The sequence below is a fragment of the Akebia trifoliata genome, chromosome 14, assembly GCF_017979445.1.
Source record: "Akebia trifoliata isolate Shusen 1 chromosome 14, ASM1797944v1, whole genome shotgun sequence".
NCBI classification, from domain to species: Eukaryota; Viridiplantae; Streptophyta; class Magnoliopsida; order Ranunculales; family Lardizabalaceae; genus Akebia; species Akebia trifoliata.
The window spans coordinates 4052048-4079973 of record NC_141388.1 but is presented as its reverse complement, the minus strand read 5'-3'; the positions used below and the strand labels follow the sequence as shown (position 1 = coordinate 4079973).

The following is a 27926-nucleotide window of genomic DNA, read 5'->3' as shown; positions in this document are numbered from 1 at the left end:
AATTTTTAAGAGGAGATGTTACCGAAATTTTTATAGAATTTTATTATATTTATCTATATTTATTGTAATTATATATTTATAGGGGTATTTTAGTAATTTTTGATGCATTATGTGTACATTATGTTGGATTGTGTATTATGCAGGTATTCTGTTTATCAGGAAAATTTTATATGTCTATTTTTAATAGGAGATGCTGTCGAAATTTCTATAGAATTATAAATTTTTGTATATTTTTTTTAGAATTATAAATATTTTAAAATTAATAAAATTATTTTTTTTAATTTTTTTATATTTATATATATTCACTGTAATTATATATTTATAGGGGTATTATGGTAATTTTAATGCATTCTGGGTGCACTAGCAACCTTAAGGGTATTCTGGTCATTTTACCATAATACAACAGATTCTTGAAGCTGTATCAAACAGTAATTACCAGATTCTGGTCAACAGCACAACACTTTTACAAAGTTCTATCAAACAGACTTTTTAATGTTTCAGCTTCTGACAGTAGATTCAGACAGTAAAAGCTGGCAGCAGATTTAAGAAGCTGAATCAATCAGCACCTTAGGATTCGTTTTGTTTAAATGGATTATCACATTAACAATTGAATACCACAGCTTAGATCCAATCTTATTTTTAGTTTGATCCAAAATTTTGAAAATGGACAGCTAACTTAACTCCCAAACTAAAAATTGAAACTCAAAAGTGAAAAATATTTTTTTGGGAAATTTTATTTTTTTTTAAATTCATAGAATTTTGTCTTCTATGGCCTTGAAGCATCAGATCATGTTTTTGGATGCCACAACATGAGCCAAGTATCGTTACACTTTGTTTGGGTTGAGATAAGTTGAGAGAAGAAAAACCTATTAAGAGAAGAGAAACTCAATTTCTCTCCACCAAGCTTGGATTGAGAAGAGAGAAATTGGGACAATTTTTGTTGTTAATAAATATAAATTTTAATATTGAAGAAAAATGAGAAAAGGAGGTTGAGATAGCCCCCAACAACAGAATAAGGAGAACCAACAAGACAAAAAAAGAAAGGAAAAAAATACACGTTCGGCGGGGAGCAATGAATCACAAAAGGTTTCCCAATAATCTTGGAAGCACACTCACGCAAAATCTTTACTCATCTTTGACCAAAATAAAAGAAATCCCAAAATCTCTAAAATCATCGTGTGAGATGAGCTCTCTTTGCTATGGAATACCTTGTTGTTGTACACTCTCTAGAGACCCCAAGCAAAGGCGAAATGAAAGATAGCCCAAAGATACTTCTTTCTAGAAGATAAGACATTGAAACTCCAACCTTCCAAAAGCGTGAAGAAAGATAAAAGAAGAACTCAATCCACCTAAAAACGAGATAAGAATAATATCTAAATAACACAGGAGAATGAACAATGAATAAGAATGTGGTTGGCGGACTCCTTATCCCTCAAACAAAGATGAAATTTTTTTAGGATAATCCACTCTTGATAGATCAAATTATCCAAATGATACCTCAAATGATAAAAGCAATCAATAATAGAAAGATTTAATAGAGAATTTCTTATTCTTAGCCTTGAACCATTTTCTCTTGTTCTGCTCGTTCTCTCTGAATTAGATCGAATTAAGGAGATCAAAAAGAAATGTGACCTCTGTCAATTTTCAATAATTGAAATTCCTCTTGAATCTTATATCCCAAGAATTCGTATTGTTGTCCTGAATCAGACACTACCTTACTGAGTTTTTTTTTTTTCAAAGAACAACCATACAAGGATGGAAATTAAGTAGACAAAGATGAAGCTCCACACAAAAAATCCTCCCATAATCTAACCTTATCCCCCAACCCAACTTTGAATCTAATCTATCTATCAAACTTATCAACACCCTTCAAGATACCTCTTCACACACTACACCCATAAGTTCCTTTAGCCTCATCACTATACCAATTAAACATCTTCTCTCTATATTTAGCTTCAACCACCCTCTTTTAGAAGTTGTCTCTTTTTTCCCCTAATCTCCTAAACCATTTGTCCAGAAGAACTTTATTTGTTAATCTTGATCATCTAATCCCCAAGCCTCCATTATTCTTTGGAGTGCAAACCATCTTTCAATTCATCAAACTGTACTTTTTACCACCATTATTATCATTCCATATATAATCTTTCATGAGTCTTTCAATCTTAATTTCTATCGATTTAAGCAATAAGAACATAGATAAGAAGTAAATCAGAATACTAGTTAAAATACTTTTAATCAACGTAACCTTATCCCTTATGGAAAGATATTTTGCCTTCCAAAAGTTCTATTTCTTTTTCATCTTCTCGATAACTCCCTCCCAGATGTTTTTTCTACAATATGGTGCTTCTAAAGGTAAACCTAAATAGGAAGAAGGGAGAGTATCACTACTGCACCTCAAAGTAGTTGCTAAGACTGGAATGTTCGACACTTCACAAATCCCAAACAACTTGCTTTTCTACAAATTGACATGTATGCCTGAAATTGTTTTAGAGAGAGAAAATTCATCGTCCTCTTCTTTTTTTTCTATCTAATTCTTTTGTCTTCTCTCCCCACTTAACAATTCAAATAAGTGAAATGGAGAGATTTATTTATTTTCTCTTTTCTTCTCTCCATTTCTCTCAATCCAAACACAATTTTTAAGAGGGTGAAATCCTTCCATACTAACTTGTTCAAAGAATTTCAACAATTGTTTACAATTATGATTAGACTCATATAAAATCTTAAACCCAAGAAATAAGAATTTAAAAAAAAAAAAATGATAGGGTTTCGATTGGCATCCCAACTTTTACTTACCGTAAGTCATTTACTTATTTTCTTTATTTTTAATTTGGTGTAATAAGTAAAAATGGGGGTGCCAATACCAGCTCTATAATTTTAGAGAGTTGTTATTGCTACACCAACTTTTGTTAACGCCACACCAATTGGTGCAATTTTTGGTATGTTACATAGGAATTGGTGTGGCAATATTAACTCTCTAATTTTATTGTGCGTGTACCGTGTAATAAGTGTAAGTGTTTTCTCAATATCCCTAATTTCTCCGTTAATTCCAGAGAGAAAAGCTCGAGAAAGATCGAAGTCGTACTCGTTCGTGTCAAAGTAAGTACTTCGATCGATTTTCGATCTTCGATTTCTTCCCTTCTTTAGATATTAACATACTATGAATTTGGAATTTGAGAATCATCAATTGCAGGTTTTTTATTTCTTAATATTACTTATGATTGTTGAATCTAGGGTTTCTAGATCTACGTCATCTTCGTGTTTCTTTGCTGTGTGTGAGATTCTAAACAAATCCATTTTTCCTCTACAAATCTTTCTTTTGATTTCGTTTGCTGTAGCTGAATTCACGATCTAATAACTATGGTATACTTTTGATTTCTACTCTGGAAATCTCGTGGGATGATTTATTTTCTTTTGTAATTGTTGATTGATCCAATTGATTTTCTACAAAACTATGAAGGAAACATCCGGTATGGGATTATTCCCTAACTATTAGCATAATTAATTTTAAATTTATTGTGCGTCTGCATGAACTGAGTAAGAAAAAGGATTTTCGAGGTTCACTTTTGGGGCAAATTAGAACAATTGAAAATTTATCTTTAGGTTTAAGGAATGGATCTATTTGTATTTATCTATGTGACAAGGACACTCCAACTTCTCTGCTCTACAAAATATTTTACCAAAAACTGAACAAACAAATCGCAATTTAAATGAATGTTTTGAAATTGAATAATGTTCTTCTAATTTTAATTTTTTCAGTTTATGGATCAACAGTCTTTATATAGTTTTTACTTTTAACATGTTCTTTTTATGTTAAATAGATATCTCATTATCATGGACCATTTTTTTTATTTTTATGTGAAGGCTTGAGGTGAAAGCCTCACGGGCACGCCTTTTTAATTGAACACTGAAAATAATAGAACAAGTTTAGTAAATAAGACAAATTAGACAAAATAATATGAAAACCTGTGCATCTTCTTCATTTGGGGGGAAATGATTTACCGATCTTGCGTAATATTATTTAACTAAGTGTTAATAGGGAAAAAATGATTAAACCAACATGGATTTTTTTTTTTTTTTTCCTTTTCTTATAAGTGAAAGTTTTATTGAAAAGAGAAGTCCTCAGAAAAGCCAACTCGAATGTTTTAAGTTTCTACAACCTGCCATCACTTGCAAATGCACATAAACTGCACCCTGATGACAATGTGGCCTAAAACGTTAATAGGATGTGAGGATTAATCTTCTTCAAGGATCTGTGGATTGATATGTGTACATCATGAACTTTTTCACCTTCTTTGAAAAGGGCATTGGGCCTTTTGACTTTTCAGAAGCCTTGCAACAAAGCAAGCCCGCAGCCAGAGGCCTTGATTGCATGTTAAACTGCCAAACTTTAATAATGGATTGCTATGCCATTTTGTTTTTTTTTTCTTCTTCTTTCTTTATTATTATTATTATTGGGCTGGGTGGGTATGATTGATGGGTAACACGTCATAGTTGTGTCTATGTAGAATATTATTGTATAAGAGGCTTGCCTCCTTGGATCCTTAACCCGCTACAAACAACTTGAATGCCGGGTCCAAGATGACCACTAGGTTTTTCTACCTGGTCTTACTTGAGACTTAAAATCATGGTCTTAGGACCAAAATTGTCCAACATTTATAATCGAGTCGTCTCCGGTGATATGGGTGATTTATGTCTTGAGTTAGGATTCAAAATTGGGAATAAGGATGAGGCAAAATCTACTCATGCTCAATTGGGTTTGAAGCTCAAGTCGGTATCAGTCAATGTCTAAACTGACAAAGAGTTGAGTCAGGTTTTAGTCAAGCCAGTCCAGAATGATTTCTGAGTCACACATTGATCTTGACCAAGCACTTGGCGCGATGTTGACTTGGACAGCATAATTTAGTCTCTTCTGAGACTTAAATCCATGATTTTGCCCCAGTTTGCATCCAGATTGCGTCTTCCTGTCAGACTGTCAATCCAACCATGACACATGGTACTTAAGTGTGTCTTCTTCCATTCTTACGATACAAATGTTGATGATACATATGAAACTAAGAGGAAACAATCTTGTTGTGTAAAGTAGTAAAGGGTCAACGGACCACATGTTTATCCCTTGTCAAATGGTGTGAAAGGAGTTTTTCCTATTATTTGGGATTTGTGGGTTATGCCTAGTAGTGTGTGGGAACTTATTAGAAGGTGGTACTTGATGTTTTCCTTTGGACATTGCTCCTTGGTGTAACTTGCAAATCCATTTGACAAAGAGCAAAATAGTCGCGTCTTAAAGCAAAAGAGGGCCACATTTGAGCCATTATCTTGAAGATCAATCTAATGTTGTTTGTTTTGGTGTACTGTGTCTCATATCTAACCCCTCCTTATTATTAAAATGCATTTTACTGATAAAGAATCTGACTGCCAAGATTAAATTCTGAACATTTACCATTGCAAACCCTTTCTATTTTCCATCCTGTTTAAGGAACAGTTCCCCACTCGTCCTCTTGTATTACATTTTGATCCTGAATATACAGCTTCTCTGTTGCCTGGACTGCTGGCATTACATGCAGATCATTTGGGCTAGAAATGGCCCTTGGGGCTTGTTAAGTAACTGTTGAAGTGTATTTTGGTGAGGGCAGTTTCATACACGTGATAGAAGGAACCTCATGAAACAAAGAGTTGATTAATTGATAAAAAAAAAACAAAGAGTTGATTAGAGGGCTTGATGGTGGAGTAATTATTGGCTAATCATGCTTTGCCTTTTCCAAATTCCTAGAGGAAGGTAGAGCGTGTATGTAATTTGTGGTCGGGGGTTCAATTCCTGCTGATCCAGCGAAAAAATAAAGGTCAGAGTGCCTTTTGGATGGTTCAGATTCGAAAAGCACGGAAGGTCTTAGAAATAGCTTTAAGAAAAGAAGAATCCAGTGATTTATACATGGTTTCACCTTTTTTTAGTCCATTTTCAGCATTTCTGATCAATGGACCTAAGCATTTCTGATATGCTGCTACTAATATATGATAGTTTTTTGTGTGTGATTGTGCAGATGATCGACGACCAGGACCTGGGATTCTTTGCCAATTTTCTTGGCATCTTTATATTTGTTCTGGTAATTGCTTACCATTACGTGATGGCGGACCCAAAATATGAAGGCAACTGAAATCATTTTTCACAGACTGATTGAACTCTTTCTTGTGACTTCAAATGATAGAATATATCGTCAGTTTTGTTAATGAAACTACCTCACAATTAGATGTTGAATGGATTAGATAAATACTTTTGCCCTTCAGTTATGCAATATGTCTTGTGATTGCTTGTTCTCATCATTTTTTAGTTTTTACTTAAATAATTCTTCATGCAAGTTGTTATAGTTCAAGAATGTGTATTTCGTTGTAGCTGCGCTGTAATCTCGAGGCAGATTTCCCAGGCTAGAATCCATAATCTCTTTACCAAGGAATTGGTTGAATTTGAATTCCTCTTAGATCACGTGAACAAGTAGTTTGTGTATCCTCGAGGAGTATTCCCACCTCCAAAGGGGATGGGGACACTTTGTCACCTCAAAAGAAAAAAAAAGTGTTTTTTGTTCTGGCCTCTGCCCCATTCTGTTATCTGTACCTGACCAAATATTTGTGGATGTTAGATGATGAGGGCGTCTGTGATCCTGATCTATATGTTATAGCGAACAATGATGTTGGTTCACTAGGAAATTTCTCTACAAATTTCTGGTAATATTATTTGGCTCAGATGTTCTGAATATCAAGAAGAAAGCTATGGGGTCTGTTAATAGCTGTATTCAATGGGCAAATGCATTTGTAAGAGTACGGGGCATGGTTTCAAATCAAGTGGCCTTGGATGAGATAAATCATTTAACTCGGTTCCAATTATTTATTATATATATATATATATATACATATAGGGGACGGTTCAGCAGCCCTAAAGTTTGTCAAGTTTGGTGCCAAACATTTTTCAAAATATGGGTTAGAAGTTTTGGAATAAGCTGATTTTTTGTGAGGATGATCTCTATGATTAGGAGACCATCCTCACTAAAAATCAGCCTATTCCAAAACTTCTAATCCCATCAAAAGTGATTTACAAAAATTGGATGGTCCACGATTCTTCAACTTGTAAACTAGGGTTAGGGTCCCGTTCAGCAACAAACATTTTGGCAAAACATTTTTCAAAACATGGGTTAGAGGTTTTAGAATGGGTTGATTTTTGGTGAGGATGATCTCTACTTCTAACCCCATAAAAAATGGTTTACAAAAAATGGACGGTCCACGATTTTTTAACTTATAAACTGGGGCTAGAAGTTTTGGAATGGGCTGATTTTTGGTGAGGATGATCTCTACAGTGAGGAGATCATCCTCACCAAAAATCAGCCAATTCCAAAACTTCTAGCCCCAGTTTACAAGTTAAAAAATCGTGGACCGTCCAGTTTTTGTAAACCATTTTTTATGGGGTTAGAAGTTTCAAAATGAGCTGATTTTTTGTGAGGATGATCTCTTCACCGTAGAGATCATCCTCACAAAAAATCAGCCTATTCCAAAACTTCTAATCCCATCAAAAGTGATTTACAAAAAATGTTTGGCAAACTTTAGGGCTGTCGAACCGCTCCCATATATAATATGAAAATAATTATATATTTTTAAATAAAATAAGATTAAAATCATATCTCTTTGAGATAATGACATTTTTAAAATTTTAAAAATAATCATATTAATCAAAATCCCTGTCGACTTGGATGAGTTTTATTTATTCGATCAAGTTTTCACAATATCGTCGAAGTCATCTTGTTTGTTTCACGAGATGATGTGAAAGCTTGAGACACACCGTAAATTTGTTTCATTGGTGAATGATAACGAGATGACCAGCGATCAGGACCCCACAAAATTGATTTTGGGTTTGAAATCATTCTTTGGTGAATGATCTCTTTCGAGCTTCAGAATCATAAGTGGCTTTGACCCATTCTTGGAGTGAAGCAGACAGGATGGGACACAACTAAACTAACTTGAGAAGGCCTGCCTGCCCTTAGTTATAGGGTTAATTGAAGTTGCTGATTGGAAAAAGAAAAGCTTGATGTGTTCTCCCACTTAGATTGCAGCAGTGTATCCACCAGTTAAATCTTTTGTTTTGCAACTACAGTTTTCTTCCCTCTAATGGGCCATAACATCATTTCCAATTCCAAGTGGTAACAGCCCTCCCAATTAATGAAGGGTTTTGCAATACTCTTTTCCTCATTCTATCTTCATGTCCTAGATAACAAGTAGTTTGCTTGTAATGAATCTAAATTTTTTTAATTTGATTATTGGTACCCACAAAAAACTATTAAGTTGGGTTGTGAGTTTGATACCCAGTATGTGCATTAATCCCTCAGGGCCACCCACGAGAGTACAACCTCACTTACCCAATGCGTGTGATGTGTGGGCGTTGCACGTATCTGGGGGAAGGGACCCACACCCCCAGCGGCTCTGGCTCTTCCAGTCCTACTAGTCAGACATAAGTTCGGATACCCCCGTCATCAAAAAATAAAATAAAATACTATATGTTTTTTGAGATCAAAATTAATTATATATTTACTATTATAATGAGAAAGGATAATATTGATCACATCAACTCCATATTAGTTATATTTTAAATAGCTTAGGCTTGGGATCCCCATTGTTTAAACAAGATTTTTTATTATTAGTGTATGCCACCCACTAGATATTGTACGATAATTTCCCACTTATCATTTAAGAAAAACTATGGTCATTCAATTTCAAACACCGCCTAGAATTCAGAAGCTATTTTTGCTAAGAGCCCAACAACTTTTGAACCGCTTCTAGACTAGGCTGACGACAGTGCTCCGACAGATAAACCCTTAATTTAACTTGGAGACTACATAGAAACCTTGATTAACATAGAAAATGCAGCTTATGTGGATCTTTGGATTGTCCAAGTAGTTTGATTTTTGAAATGAGCCCACCCTAAAATAAAAATTGCAAAGATGAGATATTGAAATGGAGGAATGAAAAAGACTGAGGGTGAGTAAAATATGATCGCATTTTCGGGAATATAGGAATAATTTCAAATACTAGAGTTAAAAGAAAAGGAAATCATTGGAATAGTTTACAAAGAAGCTCAACACCGGCAATGAATGCTTAGGTGCAATTGAAAAGGTTCAAAAAAGGTGAGAGAAGGGCTAAAATCAGTGTGAAAGCAAGTAGTAGAAGATCTGAAGCATGCCTTGACTGAACATATGGCTCAAGAAAAAGTTGAATATCAAAAATGGATTCATCTTGTCCACCTCAATAGTTGGATAAGGCATGCAGAGGTCTCTATCAATTCTTCTTTCAAAATAGCGTTTGAGTGTCATATAAAACAGTCAAACAATGATGTCCCTCAGCATTAAAGCATGGATATCTTGGCCAAACAAAGAATCATGTGTCATAACTTTGCACATTAGAACTAAATTCTCAAAACTGATGCAATTTTTTTGGACCGTGGGCAGCCAATCATGTTATCATGCATTCTATCCAAAGTGCAAGCCAGACAATTAAAAATTAAAAAAGTGAGAGAGGCCATTGCCATTCACGGCAAAAGATACTCTCATTTCTCTTTTAAATGTAATCAAAATATCTATCCATCCAATACAGAGATACCGTTTATGCTTCAGCAACCGAACTATACATTTCACCAAGAAGCACACATGGATGTTGCAAGCAAGCTGAAATATCAAAAAACCCCGAAAGGTTCATCTCATCTTGAGATGTGGCTTCTTAATATATCAATTTAAGCTAATATATGTTCACTGCATATAGGTAACAGTTCTTACTAGTTTCATTGTCATGTCAGTGAACTCTTCTTTTGGGAGCGTGTGCGTGGTAGAAATCTAAGCCGGGGGGAGGATCGAATTACAGGCTTCGTCTTGGACTTCTTCTCACCTAGAAGAGCTTCACCATTGCCTGATATCTCACCTGTCACATCACTCAACATTTTAGTTCTAAGAAAAAGTTGAAGACTAACTTTAACATTCTTGTATAAACCAACCCATCCCAGAAACAAATGGGATGATCTGCAATGGGGTATTAATGTTATAATTTACAACTCAAGGACAAAGCTATTAAATTAGTAGGAATAAATGGGTGTTGTGTGACACCCACAATTCTTTTAACAGTTTCACCTAGAAAATCTCTCAGAACTGAAATATATTATGAAAAACATGTAAATATAATTTTCAAAGCAATATATCATTCGGATCTAGGCGGATACAGGGATCCATATCCGACCTGGATCTGACTCGGATCAAGGAACATCAACCCATTTTTTATTTGGGTCTATGCCTAGGGTCCAAACCCACTAAATTTGGATTTGGATCGCATGGATTTCGGATAAAATCCGACCCATTGTATGCCCTAATTGTAGGCCCTTGCAAATGGGCAATAGGTAAGATATCAATATTCTACTTTGTTCAATATCACCTTCACTTCTTTTAGTGATCCTAATGACATTTGAAACCCGTGGCTTTTTATTACTTTCTTGAGCAATGGACAAGTTTGTCTCAGCATCTACAGGAGAAGAAGATGATTTCTTCTTTCTTGTTTCCTCAGCAGTTTCTGGTGTAACAAAATTTCTTTTTGTGGACTCCAAACATGTATCTTGAGTTGATTTGCACTCTTCCAACCCCTGTTTGCCTTCCACAGTCAAATTTCTGACTTCTTTCTGAATCGCTGAACGAGTCAACCTTTTCTGAGTACGACTACTTAATTTCATCTCTTCAGTTGAAGACTTTAGTTCAACTATATCATTTAAATTTCCCATTCCTTTCTGAATTGCTGAACGTGTTAATCTGGTCGTATTCACAGAGCGGTACGACCTTGTCTTCACATTAGCAGTATTTGAGCTCCTATCTTCTAGGTCCTCAGCCAACAACACCGGTTTCTCTAGCTTCTTGTGCATTCCTCTAGACCCTTTTGTCTGTGAAGTCTTGTTTTGAACATCCTCTCCGACAAAGATGGGGAATTTTGAAATATCTTGAACTGGATAAGCTTCTACTCTTGAGAAAAGATCATCCTTCACTGATACCTTCTCTTGAATACAAACATCAAAGTTCATAAATGTGTGATTCACATTCAAAGAAACCTCACTAACATGCTTCTCAGGAGTAATTTCAGATGCATTGGTAAAGCCTTCTTTCTCCATAAGGCCAACAGAAAATTCTGGTTTTGGGGGCAATTTGTACATTAATGAAGCTAGGGCAGCACGAGCGCCTAGAGGACTGAGATGAGGCCGATCAGGCTCCTCTAGAATGGGTTGAGAAGGTGGCAGATTTTTCAACTCCTGCTGTAGTTTTCTCTGGTTCCTAGTGGTCCTCGTGGAGTTATTTTGGTCATGTCGAGACTTTACATGTGATGCAACGGTCGGTTTTTGTCTTGCTTGTCCTGTAAGATCGACTGCATTTGAAAAGCAGTTTCACAGAAAGTGTCTTACTAATATATAATGAAGTTGCCAGTGGGATGCGTACCTCTTTTAAGTTCAAGCAGAATCTCTTGTGAGCATCCTTCCTTGGATACTTCAGCTAATTTGCTGATCTCCTCTATTTGCCTTTCCAGCATGTTGGGGAGGGTGGTTTCGAACATTGAATCCTCAAGAACGGACACAAATGGAGATACGCTTGAGAAGTTGAAAGTTTTCATAGAGCTGAAGAATGCAGCAACTGTTGGATGTGTGTCGATGTTGTTTTTAGCCAATTTCAGGATTGAACTAGATGGAACAGTCATGGTTGCTCCTTTAAGTTCAGGGTGAAGCCATATGATCTCAAAAGTACATCTACAGTTGGTCCTCTTTGAGTGCCTTACCCTACACACCTACAAACAAACACAGAACAGTTACATGAACTAGATTTGCAGGAGACAAACAATTGCATAATGAAGAAAAATAAATATATTAAGAAACCTAGTGGGGAATATGAATAGTGTTATGGTTTGTGGAGCTTGATGATACTGACCAGTAGGAGTATTGTTCATCATTTAACATAGTGCTTGCCATAATTTCACGAGTATTATGCAAAACCCTAGTTACGTTTTATGGGGTATACATTTCTCTTTGATGGAAGGGTGTAATCTGTAATTGCAAGTTTACTCTAAATGGTGAACCGGTGTGATCTGTGGACATATCTCAGTCTTGAGGGAACCATGTAAAGTGTGTTTGAATCATGATATATATATTTTTCTTCTTTATTGTTCTTGGATCGGTTTCTCTACAGATAGGATAGGACAAATGTCAAAGATTTACTTGTAGTTATTGCAGAGCTACCTATGTAATTCTTCGAAAAACTTAGAGGGCACCTTAAAATTTTCCTTTAGCAATTTCAATCAGGTCCTCATAAACATCTCTTCAGAAGTATAGCCTCATCTCTATGAATTTTCTTCCATTGTCAATGTTTCGTATTGGTCTCGACTGATACCAATATATTATCTTGCTGTTCTCCTATCTTCAACGCAACCACCGTCATACCTACACTCTGGCCCCCCATTCCTCCCCCTGTCAAAATCCAGACTTAGAACACACATCACAGGCTGAGAACCTTATTCCATATAAGAGTCGTACACTATACCACAATTAGGGCCCTACTGATGGAAATATATTAGCTTCCTCGTTCTCTAAAAGTGGATTACGGGTTGACTGCAACCTCTTAATGTTTAGTCTAGTCCCACATCGGATACTCATTGCCTTGTCTCTCTCCTTATAAGCTCCTGGGCATCTCCACTCAATGCCAATTGGTTTTGAGTTGGACCCCAAAATTCATCATGGTATCAGAGCAGGCCTTCTCTCCTCCATGTCACCCAGTTCATATCTCCACGTGCTTTGGCCCAATTTGGCCCACACGTGCGGGGGAGTGTTGAGTTTAGTCCCACATCGGACACTCATTGCCTTGTCTCTCTCCTTATAAGCTCCTGGGCTTCTCCACTTATTGCCAATTGGTTTTGAGTTGGACCCCAAATATATCACTTAACACGTCATAACTTTATGTCGAATCTTAAACAATTCAAATTCAGATTATGGGTATATCCATAAATAGAATTAGTCTCCATGGCTATATGCCATTTTTACAGAAGTTCTTTTATTAAGTCCTTACACCCTTTGAAGGTAAAGAGTTCATAACTCAGATATCACCTACAACATTCAAAAACATCATGACAAGTTCAGATTCACTACAAATATTTCTCTGTGAGGAAAAATCTACCTTCTCCACCTCAGCATCAAAGAAGAGGCTTCTAAACTCCGTCTCCCGACTGGCAAGAACTTGAACTCCTTCTTTGATTTGCAAGCATTCATCACCTTGAAGAGGAGTAGAACGGATTCGGATACATTCCAGAGCTTCTTCCTTAGTTAGAATAATATACTCAGAATCATGGCTTCCAAAGTCCACAATGAGACCAAATCCAGTGCAGATATCAGAACTGCACCCAAAGATTATATGACCAGAATTACAAAAAGAACTCTAATCAAACCAACAAATCAGTTTTCACTGAATAAAAGACACCTTAATTTACTAAGAAGAGTACCAATTAATTATCTAACAGATTACACAAAGAAACCAAAAGCAACTAAGACACACAAAGCAACCCTGTTTTTTACTCAAAATCTTCTTACCCACTAATCCATTTAGCAATCTAATGAGAACCCATTAAGAACATTTCATTGATTGAGCACAAAACCGCACAAAAATTTCACAAATCATCTAAAAGAACAAAGAGAAAAGAGAGAGAAACCCCAAAATCTGGTTCAGAAATTAAAGAGGGAAAGCTTAAAGAGAAGAAACCACCTCAAAGAGACCTGGCAAGGATGCCAAGACGAGTCCTCTTTGGACATGGCCTCGAGCTCGACAGCATCTGAAGGTATCGAGCCCATGAGTGCGCAGGTTGGCTAACGAGCTGGACACGGTGTGTCTGAACTCTGAAGCTTGTAATGGCGAAATAATTCATCTGCACTGTGAAGCGGAGGAGCTTTTTATTGCGCAAGTAATGGTGAGCTTCGAACCGTTGGATATTACAAGTAATGGACCTTAAGTTGATCACCTTTGATCAACGGCCAAGGATTTAGTATAGCTTATTGAAGATGTTACCACAATACACTACTAACGAACAGGGAAAACTAAGGTGGGACAAACTTATGATAGATTTGAATGCTGGAAGACACGTGGTAGATTGTAAGGAGGACAGAAGTCAATTCTTTGACTTGATGTGTTCACCTTCGTGGTTTTGAAACCCGGTATCGTGCCTCACCTCGCCACACCCATTCTACCGACTTGACTCGTATGAGTCAAACCATTTAAATCGTTATAAATTATTTTTATTATAGGGAGATTTAGCCCGTAGACCCCAACTGTTGTACTTTTATTACAAAAACTCCCTTGGAGTTCTGACAATTCTAGGGAAACCTACTTTATGAAGTTTGTTACCCACCAAACCTCACTTTATCAAGTTCGTTACCCAACAAACCTTGGAATCTGGATCTATGTCATAAAATTCAAATTTATGGGATTAATTTGTAATTTAAATATCTTGGAGTGGATTCTAACCATATCAATTTGTGGCACCCAAAAATACGATCTATGGCACTGGGTTATAAAGAAATTTTTTGAAGAACTTTGGAAAAAAAAAAAATTTCACCATTGATTTTTTGTTTTAAATTTGAGAGTTCGATAACCATCCATTTTCAACACGTACGATCAAGTTTAAAAGGATTTTATTTTTCTTTTTCGAATGTTTTCTTTTGAATTTAAGTTTTTCTATGAAATCTAGAAGGCTGTGTTGTTGGATTGTTAATTTGATAATTCATGTAGGCCCAACTACCCTTAGCAAGATTTTAAATCTTACTAAATTGGTCATGTTAGTCTGATTCATAAAGTAAGGTTCGGCCAGTAACAACTTGACATAGTAAGGGAGTTTTTGTAATAAAATTGTTACAGGTAGGTCTATTCGATAAATCTCGCTTTATTATAAGGTAGATGGGTAGATTCTCAATCATAAGACCCTTGGTTTTTTGATAACATGAGTGATTTATTATATGATGTGATTTTACAATAAAATCATTTGTAATATTTTTCTAAAGCATAATGTTGTGATAATATCAATCCAATATTAATTATAAAAAAAGTATTTAGAGTCGTTATAATAAGATGCTCCCCTTTGACATACACCCCCTACGCTATCATCATAAAATCGTAGTTCATTTGCATTGGGATTCATACACAATTTATGATTTTGTGTATTTTGAGACAAATGATCTACTATTTTATAATGGGACATATGTTAGAAGGGGGCGTTAGAAAATCATTATTCAAATATTTATCTTCTTGAAAATACAAAAACCAATGAAATGTTATTTTTATTATTTATTTTCAACATGGGATGGGATGGGATGGGATGAATGAAACGAGTTAATGTGAAGGATTACACACATTTGACTCTCTCACTCAAAAACGAGTCATCTTGGACGAGTTTTAAAACCATTTAAACAAAATCCAAATTAAAAGATCTGATATCCTTTGGAGGATTCTGGAATATATACAATAGAGTGATCGATACTATGAGATACATTACTTAATGCACGCCATCATGATGCATGGACCCCCTCCTCTCGCATAGGTCATACTACTTGGCACTTGCGTCCAAAGGATTGAATTTAGCCAAACGTACCGCACCAACGATAAAAAGTAACTCACTGTGCACACGTGGCCTCTAACATAATAAAATGGGAGATTTATCGGGTAGTCCCATCTCTTGTATTTTTTTTTTTTTTTTTTTTTTGTAAAAGATTATCCGGATTAAGACAGACCCAAATCATTTACAACATTAGGTACAAATGACCACTACTATCCTGATTCAGGATAGTTACAATATCACTAGAGTACTCCCCTAAATTGAGATTAATACAATTAATATAACTTTAAAAGAAAACCAACAAGTCGATTGCTCTATTGGGTTATCTAAAAACATGGTAAAAAGATACTTCTTAAAAAGAAAACAGATTTCTTCTAATGGAGAGAATTAGATGGTGAACGTGTTAGGGGATTCCCCGCAACTCAAATGGTCAAATCTTACTAAAGGGTGTTGGGTCTACATAGTAATATCACATTTTGACAATCCGACACCACAGACTTCTGGATTTCATGGAAAACATGGCAAAGACATCAGAGGTATAGAGGACGGGTTTTCCGCGAGAGTTTAGAGAGTTTTCCATGGCTTTCTAGCTTTTCTTCAAGAATAATGCTGAAGTGACCTCAAGCTGAGACATCATATCCACTTTCACGACAAGAAGTGCGATACGAGGTTAGAGCTTAAGGCCACTCCACTACGACTCTTTCTTCAATACTTCTGAAACCCAATGTATTGAGGTGACATCACTTGTGACAGTCATACTTTAAGAAGAGTGCTTGGACCGAATAATTCAAAAACTCCATATGTATCCCTAGGAAAAAAAATATATGGTTCTTGCACATGCCACGTCGTTGAATCTTTGAGTTATTCTATCAGAGTTGAGCTAGAAAATCATTACGCTTTTAAATATAATCTTTGATGGAGATAGTTCAAGTGAGTCACTTAGTACCGTTGGTGAAGAAAATAATCTTATACTCTGTTTGGAAAAGTTATATGTAAAGTTGTTAACGCTGAATTAAATTGTTGAAACTGAGAAAAAGTTACTGTTGCTGTTAACTGAGATGATTCAACCGAGTCATATAAGCAGACAATATGAGAAGACCAAGTTACTCCTTTTCCTCTCTTCTTCGTTCACAGTTGGTTCTTTCTTTTCTTTCTAGTTCTAGTTTATGAATGAGATGAGACACTTCTTTGAGAACTAAAACCAAGATGACAACAGCAATGTAAGTTTATAACAATGATATTTGAGGTATGAATGAAGTCCGGAATCAGTAGGTATTTTTCATCCTAGAAAATGTAAAACATGAATTCAGCCTTGAAATTGTGTCTTCTTCTCAACTAAACCTTACACCCTAAATTCACCGTGTACCCCTCCCATCTCCTACCATCTGAGTCAAACTAGGAAATAGAGGTACAGAGAAATGAAAACAAGGGTTGGGGTTGCAGAGCATGCGTTATTACAGAGACAAATAGAAGACAAAGTTGAGAAGTAGTCTCGAAGATGATGACATGGACTGCGGTGACTGAGACTAAATGAGTTTGGGTAGGATGGTGACTGTCTTAGAATTCTATCAATTAGGGGAATGTGATTTTTATATGGCAAGATGCAAATATGACATTAGTTTCACACAATGTTTTAAACCCATTAGCCCTTAGGCCAAACATTTACACATCAAAGCTTCTTACCCACTGGCACAATTTAATCAAGCAAGAGAATTTTATTTTATTTTATAGGTAAAGAATTTATTATTAGAAAAAGAAAGAAAATAGGAGGTCAAGAGACCTGCCTAAATACAAGACATTGAAGTAGCCAAACCATGAACACCAAGAGAACCACCTTACCAACAAGGATTTTTATTTTTTTATTTTTAACTGTACAACAATACGATGCAAAAGGAAAGGTTACAAGCTTCTGGTATGGAAATAAGATTCATTTTAAACAAATAACAATAACATAAGTGTCTGGTTTAGGTACTCAAGGTTGTGGTCCTATAAGCAAAAAAATAGACATGGGCAGGAAAAAACCTCTAATGATATAATATTACCTCAGAAGGACATGAAAGGAAGGCTTCCTGGATCATACATCCCCGCAAGAAAACCGATAAAAATCCACAGCATGAGGAAACCTATTATAGCTGTCCTCAAGACTTGTTCACAATTACCATTGAGGTGAAGATCGGTTTGATAAGGATCCCCAACAGAGGATAGGTCCTCGTCGTTTGTGAAATCCACACTTAGCTCTGGCATGTTGGTCCCCGCGGTCTGACGAGTGATCCGATGGTTTGAACACCTGGGACATGAACATTTTCCACCAAGAAATGATGGGATGGACTCGAGGTTTTCAGAGAGAACATTTCTGTACATTTCCCCTATAATCCGCAACTTTTGCCGAGTGATGGGTTTAAGAACCTAATAAAATAAAACTCAAGTAAATACTGCCTTTTTTCCAAGAACATGAAACTTGAAAACAGAGGGATAGAAACTATTTAAATGAATGCTGATGAGATTAGGGGGCTCACTTGAATAAAAGTTTGTGCAATTACACGAACAACAGGAGGCAGACGTATAACAAACAGACAGCCAAGACGGTTCGGGTAATGCTCTTGCATAAGAGCAGAACAAGATCTCATCATTTGCATGGGAAATCTCAAGGGAGATAAACCTTCACAATCCATCACAACTGTAATTTGAGGATCTTCTATATTGACCAAATACAAAACTCCGTGTTCTATCTGAGATACTGCAAAAGAACACAATTTACTTTCCATGTTGGCAAATGCTTCAAGAAAATCTCATGGAACAGTAGAAACAATAATAACATTCGCAAAAATGAGAAAATTTACTTTAAAAGAAGTTAAGAAGGGATCGGTTATAATAGTAATAATGAAATAGAAGAAAAGTAAGGAAGGGGTTTTCATTTGCCAACAAGGGCTTTCATCTACACATGTGATGGAATGATCACACTACAGAAACCCAGACTCAAATGAGACAGTAGAGACACTTCCGTTTGCTCTGAGCGGGAAGTTGATCAAATCGGTTTCAAACAACATGTAAGATGAAAAGCTTATGGTTAAGAGTACATATAAATATTTTACAAAGGAACCTCATCAAATCCAAAAAATCTGAAATGTATATAAATTTGACAGCGGGATTTGCCTACTCCTGGGTATTACGTATTATCGTACCCCTATTTGGTCCATGGCCCTCTTATATCGATTGTTTGCCCCCTTCCTAACAGGTCAACCTTTTGGGATAGATGGATGGTCAACATAACCGAGGCTGATTATGACCCTAGATAGAAGGGACAAGAAAAATTAAAGGTTCTAAGAGCAAGAGGAAGAACAAAGGATTTAAGCAGTAAGAATGGTTATGAACACACTTAATAATAAATGACATTGATTTTGATAGAATTTAATGTTGGAATAGGATCCACTTAGCCAACCCAAGATAAAGCTTTGATGATGATAATGATCTATCAGCACTGGAATAAATTGTACAAATTTGCCAGCATATAGGGTTTTATGAGATTTAGCATCTGAAACTGTGTCACTGTTGGACACAGACACATGTATCTGTATTTTTGCACATAGAACACTCATATGATGTACAATTGGCTTGGAAGTATATAAACAGAAAAGTACTCTTAGCCTTATATTAATTAAGTAGTAGATGGTAAGAAAATTGTTGAATTGTAATTGCATGTCTCCACATACCTGTAAGCAACTAAATCATTACATACTCCTATGTCTACTTATCCAAAATTAAAAAAAACTCCTACATGACAATGACATGGACATGTGTGTTGGTGTGGGACACGGATACAAGGTGTCGTGTAGACACATTCAAGAAGCATTATATTGACAGTCCCAAGCCTGAATAAAGGAGGGTTACACCAGGCTGCCAGCCGATGTCAAAACTTCGCCACCTTCTGACATAAAATTGATAACATCAAACAAATATATCGAGTTTAAAAACTTAACTAGTTAGTGAATGTAGAATGGAAAAAAATTAAGGGTGACAGTGGCATAGGTCAAGATGTGTTGACATGGGAACAAACCAAAGTGTCACTTCCTGGTTATACAGATGAACTCTGAATTGATGAACCCTCTCTGCCCTAAAATCTACTACATTGTAATAATAAGTAGTTCAGGGATGTATTAAAAGATAATACTTTAATACTTATATTAAAAAAAAGTAGATAATACTTAAATAAAAATAAATAAAGATTGCGTACCAACTGCTTGAGTAAAACGAGGTCGGTCATCAGATGCTAAGCTGGAGCAAGCAAGTCCAAGACGAATGATAAGGCAAGGCCGGAGCTTCACATCACATCCATGCCAAAACACCAAATGTGACCACATCTCAAGTTCCTGTGCTGAAAGAATATGATAAGTCTCCCTCCAACGAATGGTCTTCTTGATTGATGAAAGTAAGCATGAAAGGTTGCCATTTGCAGCAGCATAGAATCTACGGAGCTCATCTTCATCAATCCTGTATAAAATATAGTATGTCATACCTTATTGCAAACAAGTGTTCTCTTCTCGTCTTTTACCTTTTTCTTGTTAATAATGACTTCATTACTAAGAGGAGGTGGACAAGATTCTCATCTGTCTTATACAAAAGCTAAGGTTCGTGTATTATGTTACTATATGTAAAAGCTAGGTTTCAAAGTCCAAGGCCTTTGCACTCCAAAATACAGCCAGGCCAAATAAAAGATTAGAGCTTTGAAGGGAATAAGCAGAGTCTTAAGATCCTCCCCCCTTACCTTCCAAAAGCCTCCTAGTTTGCTTTAAAATTTTAATCATTTCTTTGAACACACAGTCTTCCGAACCTAGTTAACCTTCCAAATCCTAAGAGAAGGGGGACTTGTGACTAGGATCTCAGTCATGAGACAATAGTAGACACGATACGCACCCCAGCAATATATAAAATAACTCATAGTAATTTAAAAGATGTCAGATAATTAAATAAAAAATAATAGATCCAAGTCACATTTGAAATGATGAAGACTAATTCCTGACACCAGTGGAACTGTCTAACCAAATTACCGTTCTGGTAAGGCAATATTCTGTTTTTTCAGCTCGTCGTGCAGTTGTACCAACCAATTTTCAGATACTCGACTTTGAGGATCTTCATCACAAACCCTGAAAAATAGATGAAACCTGGTAAGTTGGCAAAAACATGGTTCTCGGAGTACACAGGCATTCTGTGTCAAGGAAGAAATCATGGCACCCAAATGAAATAGAATCAGGATAGTTGATGGTCCTGTTCTTGCAACTAACAAACGTAACTGAGCACATATTTATGTAGTCAATTATGTTCACATACGTGAGATATGACCTATTATTCCAATCAAAGGATCAACTCATAATTCGTTTACATAACAAAGTATTTTACATTCATAGAAATAGAGTGGAAATACAATGAAGTAAAAATAAATAGAGGTCTCAAATTGGTCCTCATAATTGTAACTTCAAAGTAAATTATGATGAAATCTGCTTTCAATATCTCACGAAATTAAAAGAAAAGAAGAGGGGGGGTGAAGGCCTTGGTTGCATCTGGTCCATCGAATTGCATTAAAGACAGACATCCAAACAAAAGAAGCTTTTGATATAGAAGAGAATGGCAGCTGGGCTTAACATCCTGTTCAAAAGATACAGGCTTGGCCAGCATGAACCATAAATAAAATGAACGAAGAAAGAATATGCTCTCACTAGTATTGCTGTTTTCCAACTTAACATCTGAATGCAACAAAATCAGTAATGCCCCTTCCATTAACCATCAAACCAAGAATACTTTAGAGGAACCAATGGGCTGTAACTTAGTCAGACGTAATTAAAAGTATCAAACACGGTAAAGCAAAAAAGACTTCTCATAACCTACTTCATGAATTTAAATATGACATACCATTTCTGACAAAAACACCTCAACCTAACAAAATAAAGATTAGCATCAGACTTTCATAAAGCATAATGCAAATCAAACTCAATTGAGAACTGTTATTACTAAAAAATGGTCTGTAATAACATCACTTGCTTTTGATATTTTTCTGAATATAATACTATAGTATGAGAATAACTCAAAAGTACAGAACTACAAAGCTGTGTCTATCTTACTGAGTGTCCTGAGTCGGCTGTTCAGCAGATGGCGCTGAGCATGGTTGACGATCATCAGTACCATCCAAGGTTTCTTTGGGAAACTCTGATTGGTCAGAGAAAGCTGTTGCTACTGACAGGAACAATAATGGCCTCGACAATTTCTAGCAAAATTAAAATGAAAAAAAGTTATAAAAACCAGGTTTCCAATAGAGAAGTGAACGCAAAGATAGTCATCACCGCCATCAAAGCCTTATCCCAAAAATTTGGGGTTGGCTGAACAATGCACTATTATCATAAAAATGGAATAAAAATTTTATAGAGAGAGATGCATATCAAAGAATCATGCTATAATTGGTCAATCAAGCATCAACCATACCAACTAAACTATAAAAGGAAAAAATGTAGCAGAAAGGAAGAATGCAAAATGTACCTTAAGTGCCTATTTTCATTATGATGACTTCCTCATAAAGCATTTGAGAAGATGAATAATGTATGATGATCATGTAAAATCATAACAGGTCTACCAACCAAGACTCCCTTCTAGCATCAGTGTAACATGGACTGATACAGGATAGGTGTCTAATATGGATTAATGAGCAAAGCGGATATCAAAAAACTTTGGGCTCTCCAATCCAGTCTAAAATATATGGTAAAGCATTGAAACAAAGCTTTATACAAAATTTGTCCCATTTTTTCTTCCATTTTCATTAAATTTGTAAGGCTAAAATTTAACACTGATCAAAGCTTTATGAGTCTTTTTTATATTCTAAATGAAAATAAAATGAATACTGTAACACTGATCAAAGAATGCATTGTGTACAAGTATCTATGATACAAATTAATGTAAATGATTATGTACATATATGATGTAGTTGTCTGATTTATTTCGATTTACAGATAACAAGCTTAGAAACGTAGAGGGCAGATAGCAACCTGCATGCTTACAACCAAACCCTTGAAGGGTGTCCATCTCTGTATCCACTTAAGTGGTGGGTAGCAAAGAACTTGCAGTGCCTGAAGACCTCGCCATGCAAATGGACATTTGGCCCTAGAGAACCTCCGCGTCATCTCAAGAGCTGCAACTTTCAGTAAAAAGATTGCTATATGGCCAGCATATTCACGTCTATCATGGTACAACAAATCCATATACTTGAAAGTCTTTGGTACAGAAGCAACTAAACATCTTCTGGAATCCCTTTTACTGGTACTGGCGCTCGACACTTCCAACTTCTTACTTGAAGAAGAAACAAATGAAGAGTCTTCCATCAAGTATTCAAATTAAAATTTTCAAACAACTAATAAACCACATGGGACTTCCAAGCCAGAGGCAATCCTTAACCCCAAGAACTGGTCAACTTTGTGCACCATCCGTGTATTTAAGGGTGTGTGGGGCATATATGACCTTACCTGCGAAACCCATCAACAATATCAATAGAAATGATATTACATGCACATTAAGTTTAGAAAACTATCATGTTAAGAGAAATAATGGTAAATTTCTTGTAATACTTGTAGTGTCATATATCTCTCCTGTATCAGTAATGTACATGCTTATAGATGTCTGCTCAATGGCGGTCAACCTAATCAACCATCAAAGCCATCGTTTCTAATAGCCAAAACACATAAGTGTGGCACTGAATGTATGCACCATCAGATTGTTAAGATCACAATCGAGTTTTGAACTTTTTGACCTAAGGTGTCCTATATGGGACTCATTGACTGGATCAATCGGTTTGAGAAATATCAGCACCACGTGTATAATTTTTTTATTTTTATTTTTGATAAGTCACTTGTATCATTGATTGTTGAACTATCCCATTACTCACCTTATATCAGATCACTCTGTAAGGAACCAACTTCAGCCATGAAATTAAGTTTTTTAACATGAAAACTCAATAAAAAGGGCGATCTCTAGAAATGTCAGACCATAGAATATAGAAACATCACATAATTACTGCTAGATTGTAATAAACATAAACAAATTATCTAAGTAGCCACTGTAAACCTCTTGAAGACGAAGAGCTTTAAATGGTAGAAAAAAAAAAAATTACAAATTTTCATTTTACAATTGAAGCAACATTAAAGTTAAGTCATCCAAATAGCGATGTGGAAACAGCTATGAAATCCCCTACCCCTCCTCCATTAATTCTATATTTTCAACTATTGAAATCGATTCGAATTCAAAATCTTTCTAGTCGATTTAGGTTCTTGAAAATCGGGATTTTCAGAATTTTTAGAACTAAGCTAATTGATCCAAATACAACACACAAATTCGTGAAAAAACACGGATCATTAAGCAAAAATAGATGAAAAAATCGAACTAATCGCAAAATCGAAATCTGTTAACTCGGGCAAATTTGAGCAAATAAATTCTAAAATTTCATATTCAGATTAGTTAAAAAAAATATAAAGAAATATCGGTTTCTCACCTGAAATGTTTCAATTTTCTCAATTTCTTTTCAATCTTAGGTTTCAGTAGAGGAACTGAATCAGATCAGAGCATTTAGGGTTTGTAGATTTGTTGAGAAATTATGGAAGTAGATATTTTGATCAATTAGTTCTTCCGTGCCCGAAGGTATGGGAGGCAGTTGGGGACTAAAGGCACCCTACACGTGTGTTTTGAGACTTTTTAATGGAGTCGCGATCCAGAACGGATGAAGGAGTTCAAATACATCTGACTACGTGCACGGCTTGGTTAGGAGTCCTAGGTATTTTAAACACCAATAAACATATGCCAGGTAGACACCTTACCTTTATTATAGAAACGGGACACAGTATTTGATCCTCAGTCTTTACGCGCCGCACTGACTAGTAAAGTCGATTGACACGTGTTCGGTTAGCTCGTGTCCTTTTTTTGTCGTGCCATGTGTCAAAATTTCAATAAAATAACATCTAATTCTACGCATGTTATTGTAGGACTATCCTAGCGTCCAACCGACGGCTGTGATGATTAAGTTGGCCATAGTTTTTTTTTAATTTAGAACAACCCCTCTGGATTATGGTAAATATTTGAGATACCCTTGCCCACAGTCTCCTATGAGAAACTCGTAAAAATGACTTAAATGCCCTCCAATTAAATTTCTTGCAAAAATAATTAATTCCCAACCCCACAAAAACTCCCGATCTTGGATATTATGGAAGAGTTTCTTGTGGATAGTGGCATGGGCATCCTCTTTGGAATTAAGAGAGGTATGATGTAGCGGAATCATATAAGTATTAATTATTAAAGTAAAAATCTAGAAAATAAGTATTAATGGAGGAAAAGTTAAATTAATTATTATGAATTGATTAGTAATGATCAGTTTTTTAATTCGAAAATCTTTATATAGAAAATTTCATCATAACAACTTAGAAATATTTTTTAAAATACTAAAAAGTAATTTTCTAATTTATGTATAACATATTACTAACTTCATAATTTTGTTAGAATTCAATTTTGACACTTAAAAATACTTATAAATTGGTATAAAAACTAACCAACAACTTCTAAAATTAAAATATAAACACATAGGGTTAAAATCAGATTTGGGTTGAGTATGGACTCAACAAAGTCAACCCGAACAAGATTGATCAAACCCGAGTCAACTCGATGTGAAAATTTCAATCTTCCTTATGTGGATGTCCTACATCAAGATAGAAGTGGAAAGATAATTAAGTTGGAGAGGTATTGTTGAAAAAATGATTGAAGAATAAAGGCTTTTTCAAAACATGGGTTAGAGGTTTTGGAATGGGCTGATTTTTTGTGAGGATGATCTCTACGGTGAGGAGATCATCATCACAAAAAATCAGCCCATTCCAAAACCTCTAACCCATGTTTTGAAAAATGTTTTGCCAAAATGTTTGTTGCTGAACGGGACCCATGAAGTTATTGGTTATTTTTGGAAAGGGGGAGAAGAGAAAAGGTAATAATTAAAATAAAGTAAAAAATTAATTATAGGACCATGATAGAGGAGTTTCTTTCCAAATAGTCTCTAAGTTTTGGGCGGTAGTTTGATAGTCTATTTAGTAAATCTTCTATTTCTTAATGGTCCTTCGACCTCATCTAACGTTATAATGTTTTTTTAAATACTCAAACTACCATTTTCTCTCTTCTTCACATACTAAGGTTTTTCGACCATTGGAATCATCTCTAACGATTTTTTTATATCATGAATGATGAAAGGAAATGATATACTTCTAATTTTCAACACTTAGAAGTATTTTTTATTTATTTATGTCAATGATTTATAATAAAAAATGAAGAACGGAGTTAAGTTCTAAAAAATTTATACATTGTCGAGCTCACCACTTTTTATTGTCGAGTTCGACATTTTTTATTGTTGAATTCTACAAAAATTTTTTTTTTTAAATGTTGAATGCGACAATAACAAATTGTGAATTCAACATTGTAAATGGTGATTCATATTTATTTTTTTCATTTTTTCAACTACAATACTAGAAAAATCTATCTTTAATGTCAACTACCCCACAACTATAGGAGCGCAACTCGCAGTTGATCCCTCTGATGGGCAAAAACCCTATCTAAAGCAAGGTATCCACTATTGTTTGCTTATTGAAGAATACCTTACGGAATACATTCAAATATTTGTAGCTTCTTATGTTGGTTAACACTTGGTCGGTCAAATTCATGGCCGTATGAGTTTCTTGTTTCCTCCCATTTCCTTTTGGTAGTTCAAGAAGGCGGGGTTCTATGGCCATGAGCAGGCCTCTATCTAAAGAGCGAACTCAAGTTTACTTTCGTTTTCCTATGTATGTTAATACTACGGTTTCACTTAATCGTGTTGCAAGTGCCCCTTCCCACATCATGACACGCACTCATTGAAGCTCTCTTAAGGGTTTAGTTGTACTATAGTTTTCTTTAATGCCAAGCCATGAGTTTGTGGTGTGCTACTCTTAAAATATTCATGTATACCAAATTGCTTTCGACATATTTAATGAATAATAAAGTAATATATACATATAGTCATCAAGTACATCTATGTTATATATCTTGTTATAAGATATGTCAAAAGAAACAATAAAGATTACCAATAAAAACTACATAATGATAAGAGATAAGTTAACAACTCAATCATATTGTACAAGTATAAATAAAATACATTTTAGTTCTTCATAAATCTTAAGCTCGTAAATTAAATTAAATTAAATGAAGTGTTTGACAACATCACATTTGTTTCCCCACGTCTTGCTAGACTCATTTAGACCTAATCCTTAATTTTTGGGCGATTTGGGAATTTCAACTAAAATTGGGCTGTCTGGGCCACAGGTCCATGGTGTATTTGGATCAGGATATCACTTGACAATAAATTAAGGAAAATCTATCATAGGGATCTACTACTCCTAATGGGTCATTTGTCCAGTTCAAATCCAAATTGATGTAAAAAATATAAACAAAATTCATATATTTAAACAAAAAATGTATAATATAATTTGCATACCTTCTCACAATTCATTGAATCTATCTCACATAGATATGGATATGATTGGTCCAAAATAAATTGGATAGACAATCAATTAATCCGATCCAAAGTTATCAAATTGGAATGGATTGGATTTTGGGTCTGATCTGGTCCATTGATAACCCTGTTCAAGGGTGAGGACATTAAATTGCTCTAGAATGAGTCGTGATAATCTGACGCCCCCATCACAGAACTGTAGATCATTTGCCTGTTTTGTGATAGGGGCATAGGGGAGCATATGTTAGAGATGGGCGTCAGAAAATTGTTATTCGTCTAGACATTTAACAGGTACCTATCTATCTTGAAGGTCGTTTTATTAGACATGTTTAAAGGAAAAGTAAAGATTACCATTATGGATCAGATGCACGACACCACGTTAAGATATATTTGACAAGATTAATGCTGGAGTGACCTAGTGGGGGACTGTACGCACACCACCACATCAAGATGTCCCCCAATGAGGTCACTCGAGCATGACTTGCTTGAAAACGGAAGTTCAGATGCGGCCCACACCGTAATTTATTCATCTTTAACTTCTCTAAACCCTCGAAGTTGGTTGGAAATTTTAAAATCCAAATTGGATAGTCTCGACTTTCGGGTCTTTAGCTGTTTGGAATTCTATGTCATTTGATCGCAAATTTAGCAAAAGCTCTTATTGGGGCATAGTTGATGAAATGCGGTTTTTATGGACTGTATTTTTTATTTTTTTTGACATACTTAATAATAAAGATGGTAT

At 35.4% G+C, this 27926-nt stretch overlaps 3 protein-coding genes across 6 annotated transcripts; 1 reads left to right on the top strand and 2 right to left on the bottom strand.

Moving 5' to 3' along the window:
• Positions 1-6035: 6035 nt before the first annotated feature.
• Positions 6036-6315, top strand: LOC147385627 (dolichyl-diphosphooligosaccharide--protein glycosyltransferase subunit 4A). The gene has a single exon (XM_086423896.1). It carries the CDS (start codon positions 6036-6038, stop codon positions 6147-6149), a length of 114 nt encoding a protein of 37 aa, XP_086280022.1. The 3' UTR covers positions 6150-6315.
• Positions 6316-9524: 3209 nt separating this feature from the next.
• Positions 9525-13966, bottom strand: LOC147385626 (uncharacterized). Of its 4 annotated transcripts, none has more exons than XM_086423646.1 (5): positions 13797-13966; positions 13215-13431; positions 11493-11835; positions 10435-11421; positions 9525-9945 (listed from the first exon to the last, which is right to left on the bottom strand). In XM_086423646.1, the coding sequence occupies exons 1-5, from the start codon at positions 13880-13882 to the stop codon at positions 9815-9817; spliced, it is 1764 nt and encodes a 587-aa protein (XP_086279772.1). In that variant the 5' UTR covers positions 13883-13966; the 3' UTR covers positions 9525-9814. The 4 variants fall into 4 exon arrangements, with proteins under 4 accessions (XP_086279772.1, XP_086279774.1, XP_086279776.1 ...); XM_086423648.1 differs by having other exon boundaries at positions 10450-11421; XM_086423650.1 differs by having other exon boundaries at positions 10504-11421.
• Positions 13967-17471: 3505 nt separating this feature from the next.
• On the bottom strand, positions 17472-24352 carry LOC147385625 (SEC14 cytosolic factor family protein / phosphoglyceride transfer family protein). Its single transcript, XM_086423038.1, has 7 exons — positions 24161-24352; positions 22665-23138; positions 21750-21892; positions 20682-20777; positions 19868-20124; positions 18153-18373; positions 17472-18042 (listed from the first exon to the last, which is right to left on the bottom strand). The coding sequence occupies exons 2-7, from the start codon at positions 22995-22997 to the stop codon at positions 17680-17682; spliced, it is 1413 nt and encodes a 470-aa protein (XP_086279164.1). The 5' UTR covers positions 22998-23138; positions 24161-24352; the 3' UTR covers positions 17472-17679.
• Positions 24353-27926: the final 3574 nt, after the last annotated feature.

Coding starts and splice junctions, on each gene's coding strand:
- LOC147385626 (XM_086423646.1), bottom strand. CDS start 13,882: ATGGGCTCGATACCTTCAGATGCTGTCGAGCTCGAGGCCATGTCCAAA. Junction 13,432..13,796: donor CCTTGCCAGGTCTCTTTGAG/GTGGTTTCTTCT, acceptor CTTTGGGTGCAG/TTCTGATATCTGCACTGGAT. Junction 9,946..10,434: donor TGAAGGTGATATTGAACAAA/GTAGAATATTGA, acceptor GTGATGTGACAG/GTGAGATATCAGGCAATGGT.
- LOC147385625 (XM_086423038.1), bottom strand. CDS start 22,997: ATGGAAGACTCTTCATTTGTTTCTTCTTCAAGTAAGAAGTTGGAAGTG. Junction 21,893..22,664: donor GTTTGGTTGTAAGCATGCAG/GTTGCTATCTGC, acceptor TAATTTTGCTAG/AAATTGTCGAGGCCATTATT. Junction 20,125..20,681: donor AATATTGCCTTACCAGAACG/GTAATTTGGTTA, acceptor TATTTTATACAG/GATTGATGAAGATGAGCTCC.
- LOC147385627 (XM_086423896.1), top strand. CDS start 6,036: ATGATCGACGACCAGGACCTGGGATTCTTTGCCAATTTTCTTGGCATC.